The sequence below is a fragment of the Mesoplodon densirostris genome, chromosome 15 (genome assembly GCF_025265405.1).
Source record: "Mesoplodon densirostris isolate mMesDen1 chromosome 15, mMesDen1 primary haplotype, whole genome shotgun sequence".
Classification (NCBI taxonomy): Eukaryota; Metazoa; Chordata; class Mammalia; order Artiodactyla; family Ziphiidae; genus Mesoplodon; species Mesoplodon densirostris.
The window spans coordinates 18,321,030-18,333,190 of record NC_082675.1 but is presented as its reverse complement, the minus strand read 5'-3'; the positions used below and the strand labels follow the sequence as shown (position 1 = coordinate 18,333,190).

The window sequence follows — 12,161 nt, the reverse complement described above, 5'->3', positions numbered from 1 at the left end:
TGGATTGAAGTGAAATATGAGGGACAGAGGGGTCAAAATTGACTCCAAAGGGATGGACAGAGTTACCGTCAACTGGTATGGGTGAGGCTGAAAGAGGAGCAGAGTGCAGGAAAGATCAGGCGTGCAAGTTTGGACATGTGCTTCCAAGAGCTAGCATTAGGACATTTCTTAGTATTTTGAAAAGGAGACCATGGCTTCTAGGTACTCTGCTACCTGAACAAGCTGGAGGATAAGGGAAACAAGTCCAGAGTCAGGAAGACAAATAACACCAGCACCGCTGGTTGAGCCCTTACATAGAGCCAGCCACTGGACTGGGAGTTTCCCAGTGGTGACCTCCCTCATTCTCACAACAGCCCTGCCATGCAGGCCACGCAGATACCGCCATTATCCCAACTTTACCGATGAGCACCCAACCTTGGGGAGATGAAGTCATTAGTCCAAGGCCACCCAGATGGTAAGTGGCAGAGCCAGGGTTTGAACCCAGATCTGCCTGACTCAAGAGTCCACACTTTTACCCCTGCTGCTGCTGAAGCCCAGGAGATGTCAGAAGATTCATGGAGGTGATGGACTTAAGCTCAGTCTTGAAAGACGGGGGGTTGGTAAGAAAGGAGAGAGAGTGGATTGAGCAAACACAGGATGAAGTTCCAATTTCTTGTCCTTACTACAGGGCCCTGTGTGGCCAGGTCCCTGCCATCCTCTGCATCCTTCCCTCACGCCACTTGCTCATGAAGCTCCGGTGGCCTGATTTTGAGCTTTTCCCCCACACAATTCCCTCTATTTGAAATGCTCCAACCTATCTCTTTTTCTGGCTGACTCCTACATATGTCTGGGGGTTCAGCTCCAATGTCACCTCCTCAAGGAAGCCTTCTCTGATCCTCCCCTCCGCCGTCTAGAACGACTCTTGTTGCATCATGCACTTGTCCTTTGTAGCCCTTAAAACAATTCTCATAATTATTGTGCAATTGTGTGTTCAACATCCGCTTCTCCCATCGAACCAGTGCTGTCCAATAGAACCTTCTGCAGTTCTGGAAATGTTCTGGACCCATGCTGTCACAATGCAACTACAGCAGCCACTAGCCACATGTAGCTACTGAGCACCTGAAACGTGGCTAAGGCAACTAAGGAACGGATTTTTCAAACATCACCTATTTTACTTATAAGTCAAATTTTATATTGTGTATTATACATGAAAATTATTTCACATACTAATTACATAATTTAAATTTAAATAGCCACATGTGGCTAGTGGCTGCTGTATTGGACATTGAAGCTCTAGACTGTGAGCTCCTTGAGGGCAAAGACCATGTATCTTATTTGGTTGTAGAATCCCTTGACCTAGGATGGTACCCAGGAAAATCACTGAATGAATGAATGAATGAAAGAAAGAAAGAATGAATCAATCAATGTAGTCTGCATAACTTGCTTTCAAGAAATCATCCTAGAAAGGAGAGACCCAGGAAAATCTGACTTGCATAAGATCTCACAGTAAGGCAGAACTAGATATAAAATCTCAGCTTTCTGAATCTCCTATACATGGTGCTGTGCCTGAGTGGACAGCAGGTGAAGGGCAGAGGCTGTTTGTGGTCTCAAATGACCCATCCTAGAGCTGTGTGCAGGTGCCTCTACCTGCAGGAAAGGACTATTTCTTAGACACCCTCATCCCTCTTCCCCCTCCCCTGACCCTGTAAACTACTTAGCAGCTTATAATCTATTAACACTTGGCCTCCTGTGGGACTGAGCCTGTTCCAAGGTCCACTCTGGCCCACCCTCTACAAGGCACTCTGATTTTTAAAAAAATCCATATTGCTCTCAGGCAGTCTGTTGCCAGCAATCTGTGAATAATATATATAGGGTGTGGTTTAATAAACACCTATGTTGTGGTGTGTAACCCACTCAGATTCACATGGCTGTTCCTTTTCTTTTATTCTTTTTTATAAATGGAGGTTAACATATTTCAGGGCTAATTTTTACATCATTCAAATGTACTTTGGGGCTTGCAGATTACATTTTGGGGGAGTCCAGCATAAGGAGTCTACAGACTTTGTTTTTATAAATTCTTTTTCAGATGTCAGAATAATAATATTTCATGTGTGTGACTTCTTTGTATCTGCCAGGCATTAGCACAGATTATCTCATTTGATCTTCCCCATAACCCTCTGAATCAAGTACTATTATGATTCCCATTTTATGGCTAAGGAAACTGAGTCTCAGAAAGGTTAAGTCACTTGCTCGAAGTCACACAGCCAGGAAGTGGCACAGTCAGGATTTGAAGCCAAGTCTGTCTTCTCAAGAGTCAGTGCTCTTAACCAGCACACAATCTGGCCTCTCTAATAGATATTATATGTATTTATGTTTATAAAAATCAGAAAAATAATCAAGAAACTTAACACTGGGGTTTGGGAAGAGAGAGACTTACTTTTAGTTTTGTGCTTCTTTTTGAACCTTATTTTCCCTATCTATATATTATATTAGTACATTATATTATATATTAGTATAAAAACTAAATTAATTTAAAGCTTAAGTAAAAACCTCTTATTAATTTTACTTTTTTAAATTAAGGAAGGAATTGTCATTCTAGTGTCATGTCTATATATTAGATTAAATACACATGAATCTTTGAATAATTTGCAAAGTTCACATGCTCTGACAGCATTTGAAAATTTATCCCAGTAAAACTGCAGTTTCAATATGTATTCTTATTCTGAGTACCAAATTTCATATTTTAGTTTCTGAATTATTTTTTATTTAGAGATAATAGGTTCGTTTTTAAACATGATATTTATTTTCAATGAACGTGGTATGTTTTCCTTGAGATATCTGTACTCAGATATGTACATTTTTATGTATTCATAGATGGGCTTTGGATATTATAACTGAGTGTCCTTTAGCATTTGTGAAATAATGCTGTGTTACATAAGATATGCTATTTGAGGATCAATTAATAAAAGCTTAAAAGTAAAAATTTAATTAATTAAAAATATTAATGAAAATTAATTTTATACTGATTGAGAAGCAGACACTACAATACCCTTCAGTACTTATAGCTTCAGAGAGCTGTATCAGTCACGCTAAAAGTCACTTGGGAGAATTCCTCAGTGGCTTAGAGAGAAAAAAACATTTAAGTCAAGAAAATACACACATACTAACAACAATGTATCCTTTCCAACAATTCCAAGTGGTGTCTAGTTTTACCATCCAAATGGCTAGTACTTCTAAAAATTAAAACAAAACCCTCATTAATGTTCTTTTTAATGCCCCATCTCATACTCTTGGAATTTGCTTAACAAATCACCATCAGCTTGTGGTAGGAGAAATTTGTAAGCCCCTTTACAAGCTCCCTCTACTTGCCACTGCTTGATTGTATTCCCCCAAGATTTTCAGAGCAAATTTGGCATCCCTGAAAAATTCCAATCCTCTAAGCAGTGTATTCCTGAGTTCCCAAGGATAGCCGTTGACAGTGAGTCTCTACTCTAGCTAGCTGTTACAAAAGCCGTTCATTCAGAAGAAGGCAAGAGGTTTCAGCAACGATGCACAGCCCTCTCATTCACACACTTCATAAACAACAAGACTTTGCTGAAGCCTCCTCTCTAGGAAGGAATCCCAGCTTTTTAGAAACCAGTTTGCAACATCAGTATCATTCCCTTCTAAAAGACCTTGCAGGAAAATTAGGAATTTCACAGCATAGGAGAAGGACTGGAAAGGACCGATGTCATTGCATAGACTCATCAATTCAGTCCGCATTCCAAAACAGCAGCTAATGCTTTCTTAAAACACAGACCTCAAAATCCCTTTAGGATGGAGAGCCATTATAAGGGGAAACATAACATGGGTAGGTCCCCATAAGATTCCGACGGATCTGAAAAATCGAACTGAGTCAGAGATACAGATGCTGAGCTGATGGGGTAGGAAAATGGCTTGTCTCCTCCAGGCCTAATTCTCTCCTCTGAAACAGTTCCCTTTAAATTCAGGAAGCCACGCTGAGACGCCCCTCTGCAGGTTTTCCTTTTTTAAAGGAAAACCTGTCTGCGTCTCACTCGCCCCCAAGATACTCACGGCAGCTGCCTTAGCTGGAATAAGTCCTCCTCCATGTCCGCGCTGCGCCAGGACGAGCCCTTTTCATGGCCCTTACATGGTGGTGGTGGATGACGAGGGCTCGGGGGCTTCAGCACTAGGGCTCTGGACCGCGCCGCTTCCTCCCTCGGTGGCAGCTGTTCCGGGGAGGGAGCCACCAGGGACCAGCCCAAGAGACAAAGCCGCCGCCGCCAGGAGACCGCGGCGACAGTGGGCGGAGAGGAGGAGGTGGAGGGCAGAGCTGGCTGCGCGGGGAGAGGGGGCGGGGAGAGCCCTTCTGCTTAGCAGAATTTACAGGCTGTCTGTGGCTGGTGGTGTTTTACTGGGATGCCTGTGAGGCACACCAGCCTGTGAAATGGCTGTCTAGGTACCAATGAGCACTCTTTGCTTGACGACGCCTCTCTAAATGTTTATTTGTAGGGATTCATTAAGGTTGTTACTGGTATAATATTCTTGCAACCCAGGCTGCTATAACAAATGCAGAGAATGAAAAAATTTTTACGTACTCATGCATTGAAGCATTGTTTACTGAGCACCTACTGTGTGCCAGGCACTGTAAGAGTCACCGGGCATATGACAGAGAACAAGTTAGAAATGACATTGTCATCACAGAGCTGAGGGCTTTTATTTTATTTTACATATTTTTTTATTTTGGCTGCGCCGGGTCTTAGTTGCAGCATACAGACTTCTTAGTTGTGGCATGCGGACTCTTAGTTACGGCATGCATGCGGGATCTACTTCCCTGACCAGGGATGGAATCCAGGCCCCCAGCATTGGAAGCACGGAGTCTTACCCACTGGACCGCCAGGGAAGTCCCACAGAGCTGAGGTCTTGTGAAATGAATCAAGAAAAAAAAATGTACGTTGAGTAGGAGAAAGCTACTCATTCGTTCATTCAACAAGCATTAGTGAGTGATTTCTACAGTTCTGGGGAATCAAAGATTAATAAAACCAAATCCCTGCCTTCAAAATCCTCTTCATCTTGTTTAATGGCTCTCCCATCCCCCTTCCACTAGAATGTCTGCCCCCCCTTTAGCATTTAAGCTCCACAAAGGAGCTTGATGTACCCCAAAGGCCTGGAACAATAAAATTTATTTATGGACACTGAAATTGGAATTTTATATTCCTAGCTACACTCAACCCCAGGGCTTTGCATTTTGAGCACTCAATAAATGATTGGTAAACTGAAAACAAACGTCTTTCATTCAAGTGAGGAGATTCAGTATCTATTTTAAGCCATAGAGAGTAGGGATAATAATTTATATCAGGGTTGGCAAGTTGGAGGTCTATTGGTAATGGATCCAACTCACCCTGGTTTGCTCAGGACTTGAGTTATAGCACTGAAAGTTCCATGTCCTGGAAAGTGCTGGGCCCCAAGCAAACCTTGACAGTTGGTTACTCAACTCCATACAAACCGTAAGCCGGATTCAACAGAGATGCCTAAAAGGTTTTGAATACTTTTAAGTGCAAGATTTCAAACTATACAACTCTTAGATCAAACTATAAGACTCATAGGAATAAGTCTTTATGACTTGGAATTAGGCAGTGGTTTCATAGACATGACATCAAAAAGCATAAGGGACAAAAGAAAAAACAAAAAACAGATATGTTGGACCATATCCAAGTTAAATGCTTTTATGCTGCAAATGATACCATTGAGAAAGTGAAAAGACAACCCACCAAATGAGAGAAATATTTGAAAATCATATAACTAATAAGAGATTTACATTCAAAATATGTAAAGAACTCTTACAACTCAGTAAAAGACAAATAACCCAATTTAAACTTGGGCAAAGGATATGAATAGACATTTCTTCAAAGAAGATACATAAATAGCCCATATGCCCTTGAAAAGAAAAAGTGTAACAACACCGCAATCAAGATATAGAATGGGGCTTCCCTGGTGGCGCAGTTGTTGGGGGTCCGCCTGCCGATGCAGGGGACGTGGGTTCGTGCCCGGTCCGGGAGGACCCCACATGCCGCGGAGCGGCTGGGGCCGTGAGCCATGGCCGCTGGGCCTGCGCGTCCGGAGCCTGTGCTCCGCGGCGGGAGAGGCCGCAACGGTGAGAGGCCCGCGTACCGCAAAAAAAAAAAAAAGATATAGAATGTTTCCATCACCCAAAAGTTCATCTCTGGCTCCAGACAGCCACTAAGCTGCTTTTATTACTATAGATTAATTTGCATTTGCTAGAATTTATATAAACAGAAGCATAAAGTACATATTCTTTGGTGTCTCAACTTATTTCACTCAGCATGGCTTTGAGATTCATAAGTGTTACTGTGTTGTTTTAGTAGTGCATCCTTATCACTGAGTAATATTCTATTGTATGGATATGCCACATTTTATTTACCTATTCATCAATTAATGACCATTTTGGATTTTCCAAATTTGGAGTTATTATGAATGAAGTAGCTGTGAACATTCATGTACAAGTCTTTTTTTTTTTCTATTTTTTTTATTAGTTTCTGCTTTATAACAAAGTGAATCAGTCATACATATACATCTGTTCCCACATCCCCTCCCTCATGCATCTCCCTCCCTCCCACCCTCCCCATCCCTCCCCTTATGTACAAGTCTTTGTGTAGATTTTCATTTTCATTTCTCTTGGATAAATAAATATGGAAGAGTGAAATGGCTGGGTCATTGAGGTAAGATTATGTTTATCTTTATAGGAAACTGCCAGCTTTCCAAAGTGTATGTATTATTTTACATTCCCATCAGTTATGTATGAGAATTCCAGTTGCTCCAAATCCTCACTAACACACAGTATTGATAGTTTCTTTAACTGTCACCATTCTAATAGGTGTATAGTGGTATGGCATTGTGGTGTTAATTTTTGTTTCTCTCATGACAAATTATGTTGACCATATTTTCATGTGCCTATCGGCCATTTATATCTCTTTTTTGTTCAGTGTCTGTCCAAATTTCTTGACAGTTTGAGGGGAATTGTGTGTCCTCTTACTAAATTGTAAGAGTTCTTTACACGTTATGGATACAGGTCTTTGTTAGATATATGTATTATAGATTTTTCTGAAATTTGTGGCATACTTTTTCATTTTCTTAACAGTATCTTTCAAAGAGGAAAAATTTAAATTTTGATAAGATTGAGGTTATCAGATTGTTTTTCTTTTATGATTTGTGCTTTTTGTGACATAAGAAATCTTTGTTTACCCCAAGGTTGCAAAGATTTTTCTCCTATGAAAAAACTCCTCAGAGAGTTTTATCGTTTTCGCTTTTACACTTAGGTCTATGATCCATTTCCAGTAAATTTGTGTGTTTCATAGCATTCGTTCACAATAGTATGCCCTCTATATTTTTAGGTGTCCTTCCCTTTCTCTAGATCTCTATGGGTTATTTGGCCACGGAGGAATAGTGTATCTTGCAAAAAGGTTTGAGCAGGAAGACAGGAGACAGGGCTTGCATTCAAGCATTGTGACCTTAGACCGGTCTCTCCACCTGTATGTGGCTCAGTGTTCTCATCTGTAAAGTGGCAGTAATCATACATTACCCTGCCTGCTGTCCAAGAGTGTGGTGAGAATGGAAGGAGATGCTACAGATGCCAGCGCTTAGAACTGGTCCACTTCCAGAGAACATGTGGGGTGCTACAACTCTCATCATTTCCAAATGATCTCTATTCCTCTGTCTCAGTGTTCTACCAAGTATAGAGTGTTTACTTCTGAGTGTAATGGAGATGACTTTAGGTGATACATGGGATAAACATTTAGCCTACTTAAATGATCAAATACAGATACTTATTTTTATGTATATTAGAAAAATATGGTTTTTTCCAAATGTGAAAAGTCTAAAACCAAAAGAAATTTTAAAATATTTATGTGATATAGATAAAAAAACTAAACTAAACTAATTAAACAAATTGGGAGATTAGGATGGACATATATACACTACCATGTGTAAAATAGATAGCTAGTGGGAAACTGCTATAAAGCACAGGAAGCTCAGCTCGGTGTTCTGTGATGACCTAGATGGGTGGGATGGGGGCAATGTGAGGGAGGTCCAAGAGGGAGGGGATATATGTATACATATAGCTGATTTACTTCATTGTACAGCAGAAACTAACACGACATTGTAAAGCAATTATACACCAATAAAGAAATAAAATGAAAAAAAATAAAGTGACTTCTGCAGACAAAAAGAAAATTAAATTAAATAGTAAAGGTGACATCTGGATATGGCAAAAAAAATTTAGGATGCTATCCAAATAGCTGAAGCTTGTCAAAATGCAGATTTATGGGCATCACACTGATACATTCTGATCCATTTGGCTGGGATGGAGCCAGGAACCTACGCTTTTAACCAGGAAGTCAGGGGATTTTTGAGCTAAGTGGTGTAAGGCCCACATTTTGAGGAACATTGCTCCTAGTGTCTTCGTTATCTATAGCTGCATAACAAATTACCCCAAAACTTAGCATCTTTGAAAAATATTAACAATTATTATCTTGCACAGTTTCTGTAGGTCGGGAATCCAAAAGCAGGTTACCTGGGTGGTTGTAGCTCAGGGTCTCTCATGAGGGTGCAGTCAGATATCAGCCAGGGCTGCAGTCTCATATGAAGACTCGAATGAGACAGGAAGGTCCACTTTCAAGATGGCGGACTCACATGGCTGGTAAGTTGGTGATGACTGTCGGCAGGAGGCCTCAGACCTCTCCATGAGAAGATCCTCTCCTGAGCATCTTCACAGCTAACATGGTCAGTGGCTTCTCCCAAAGTAAGTGGACCAAGAGAAAGCAAAGTTGATGTGAGAATGTCTTTTATGACCTGGCCTTGAAATTTACATACTGTCCTTATCACAATAATCTTTTGGTTACACATGTCAGCCTTATTTGATGTGGGATACGAATCCAGGATATAAGGGGTTCTTTGGGGCATATCTTGGAGGCTGGCTACTACACTCAGCTTCCCTTCTGTATTGTTCCCCATGTTTGAAATGCTCAGAAAAGACAGTAGAGAAAAAACACAAGAGTCTCTGCCAGGAAATGGGGTGACTAGTTTAATTGATGGCAGAAGTTAATTCTGTTATCAATGAACTCTTCTGGGCCTCAGTTTCCTCACTGAGTCAGATAAGCTGGCCTCTCATAGCCTCTTCAGTTAAGGTCCTTCCTGATTAGAAAAAGAAATAATTGTGACTTTTTTTTTTTTTGCGGTACGTGGGCCTCTCACTGTTGTGGCCTCTCCTGTTGTGGAGCACAGGCTCCGGACACACAGGCTCAGCGGCCATGGCTCACGGGCCCAGCCTATCCGCAACATGTGGGATCCTCCCAGACCAGGGCATGAACCCGTGTCCCCTGCAGCGGCAGGTGGACTCCCAACCACTGCGCCACCAGGGAAGCCCCTAATTGTGACTTTTAAGATGTTATGATCAGATGTTCTGGGAAGCAATGGGCTAAAGTTTTACAGGGCTTCTGTCTGAACAGGAGGAAGTGACTTTTAAGCTAATGCCATTCTTACTGGAAAATAAAAAAGGAATCCAGTCACTGTTTGACAACATAAAAAGTAACATCAAATCGGAGGAGACATGCAAAAAAACATATCCAAGGGGCTTCCCTGGTGGCGCAGTGGTTGCGAGTCCGCCTGCTGATGCAGGGGACGTGGGTTCGTGCCCCGGTCCGGGAAGATCCCACATGCCGCGGAGCGGCTGGGCCCGTGAGCCATGGCCGCTGAGCCTGCGCATCTGGAGCCTGTGCTCCGCAACGGGAGAGGCCACAGCAGTGAGAAGCCCGCGTACTGCAAAAAAAAAAAAAAAAAAAAAAAAAAACATATCCAAGTTCTTGGAAACTTGCATGGGCTTGCTGATTTAAGAAAATGAATATATGTGAAATATGAACTGATCAACCATATAAATTAGGTAATAATTCCCACAATTACTTATTGAAAATCAATTATTTTTATAAAGGATTTATATTGAAGAGCTCCCAAGAAGGCTTAAATGTGGGTTTATTGTGAGGATCTGAGAGGTAAAGAAAGTTTAAAAGCTGATTTTAGGATCTCTGGAGATTGGAGATCAATCAGAAAAGGAGGGTTTGAGTTACAGAAGGCTGCAACAATTCAGAACTACTGCATAAAGAAAGATAGACTTATATAGTCATCTCTTAAAAATGTTTCTAATTATGAAAGAAATAAATGATCATGGTAGAAACTCAGATAACATAGAAAAGCATTCAGAAGAAAATAAAACTTACTACTAATCTACCACAAAGAGATAACCAGAGTTACCATTTTGGGGATATAGTTTTCCAGCCATTTTTTGATGCAGGGACACATACATAGACGTCTTCTGACAAATTTGGAATCATATTTATCCTATTAGGTGGCCTGCTTTTTCACTTTTCATGAGCTTCTAATGAGTATTTTTTACCAGAAGGAATATCAATTTTGATGCTGTCTTTCCCCTGTGTTTTGATGATGCTTTTCAAGTTTAAAATTTTAAATTATTTGAATAATAATGCATCCACATGGCACACAATTCTCAAAGGACAAAAGGTGGCCTCAGTCACACAGTTCCCTTACCAGAGGCCAGCAGTGTCCCCAGTTTCTTAATTAACTCTATAGTTATAAACACTTAATCTTATTCTCACACACATAATAGCATTCTCTTCCATTGCCCTGCACCTTACTGTTTTCCCTTAAAAACACATCTTAGAATCTCCCTTATTAGTACACAAGAGCTGGTGCATTATTTTCATAGCACATAGTACTCCACTATACGGGATTACTATAATTTTTCTAGGTATTTAGATGCTTCTAGTCTTTTATTATTAGCAACAATGCTGCAATATCTTTATTCTTATGTGTGTGTGATAAATATGGAGGTCACAGAGTATGCAGATTTGTCATTTTTGTAAATAGTCCAAATTGCCCAGGGTGAAGATGGCACCCATTTACTCTCCCACAGGGATGCCCAAGAGTGTCTGTTTCCCCATATACTTACCATCACTGTGTATTGTATTTTTCATGCTTTGTCAATCTGATGGGTGGAAAAAAATGTTTTCTGATTGGAGTTTTAATTTGCATTTCTTTCATTACCAAGTAACGTGGAGCATCTTTTCAAAGGTGTAAATACCAGTTATGCTTCCTTCCTAACTACCCCAGCTGGAGTCAAGGCCATGTGCCCAAGTGGGTAGTTGAAACCAACACAATGTGGAGTGCTGATCACAGGGTGGGGTAGTAATGGTCCCATCTTGATGGACTCAAGTCTGAGGCAGAAGTGTCCAGCCTAAGACACAGACCTTAGATCCACACAGATCTGCCTGACATCCTGTCTGGTCACAAACCAGTTGTGTGACCTTGGCCAAGTCATTTTACTTCTCTGGGCTTTCCTCTTCTGTGGAGATTTTTTTTTAATACATTATGCTTTATGCACATGTAACACAACTTTCTAGCAAGTCATCTTTTTAAAAAATTGATTATTTGTTTTTATTTTTGGTGGTGTTGGGTCTTCGTTGCTGTGCATGGGCTTTCTCTAGTTGTGGCGAGCGGGGGCTACTCTTTGTTGCGGCGAGCAGGGGCTACTCTTTGTTGCAGTGCACAGGCCTCTCATTGTGGTGGCTTCTCTTGTTGCGGAGCACAGGGTATAGGCACGCAGGCTTCAGTAGTTGTGGCACACGGGCTTAGTTGTTCCGCAGCATGTGGGATCTTCCCGGACCAGGGCTCGAACCCGTGTTCCCTGCATTGGCAGGCAGATTCTCAACCACTGCACCACCAGGGAAGCCCCTGAAGTGGAGATTTTAATAGAACCTACTTGGTGGGGTTGTTAGGAGGATGAAATAGGACAGTGCACGTAGGTACTTAGCACAGGGATCTAGCCGCTAGCAAGTGTTTGGCAAGCGGTTTCAATTATTATGTTTACAGCAAGGAAAGTGTGAAACCCAGTGTATGAGTCAGGATTCTCCATATTTCTCAATTTTAATTTTTAGTAGTATAAGTATAGTTCGGTATAATCCACTTAAACAAAACTCTCTATAAGCGTATAAAGGGGTCCTGAGACCAGAAACTCTGAGAACCACTGAGCTAGAACTTTGATTTTTTACTAAAGCAGTTGCAACTATTTGCTCTGGAGTTGGGGGAAGTGATTA

The 12,161-nt window shown here is 41.2% G+C and overlaps 1 protein-coding gene across 4 annotated transcripts in view; it reads right to left on the bottom strand.

The window, feature by feature from the left end:
- SVOP (SV2 related protein) overlaps nt 1-4,266 on the bottom strand; it is an 85,875-nt gene extending 81,609 nt beyond the window's left edge. For all 4 annotated transcript variants that reach the window (XR_009534563.1, XM_060119699.1, XM_060119700.1 and 1 more), the window contains exon 1: nt 4,054-4,266. Coding sequence is in view for 3 of the 4 variants with exons in the window: in XM_060119699.1 (XP_059975682.1) it covers nt 4,054-4,088 (35 nt within the window). In the remaining variant the exon portion in view is untranslated. The remainder of the gene's footprint in view (nt 1-4,053) is intronic.
- Nucleotides 4,267-12,161: the final 7,895 nt, after the last annotated feature.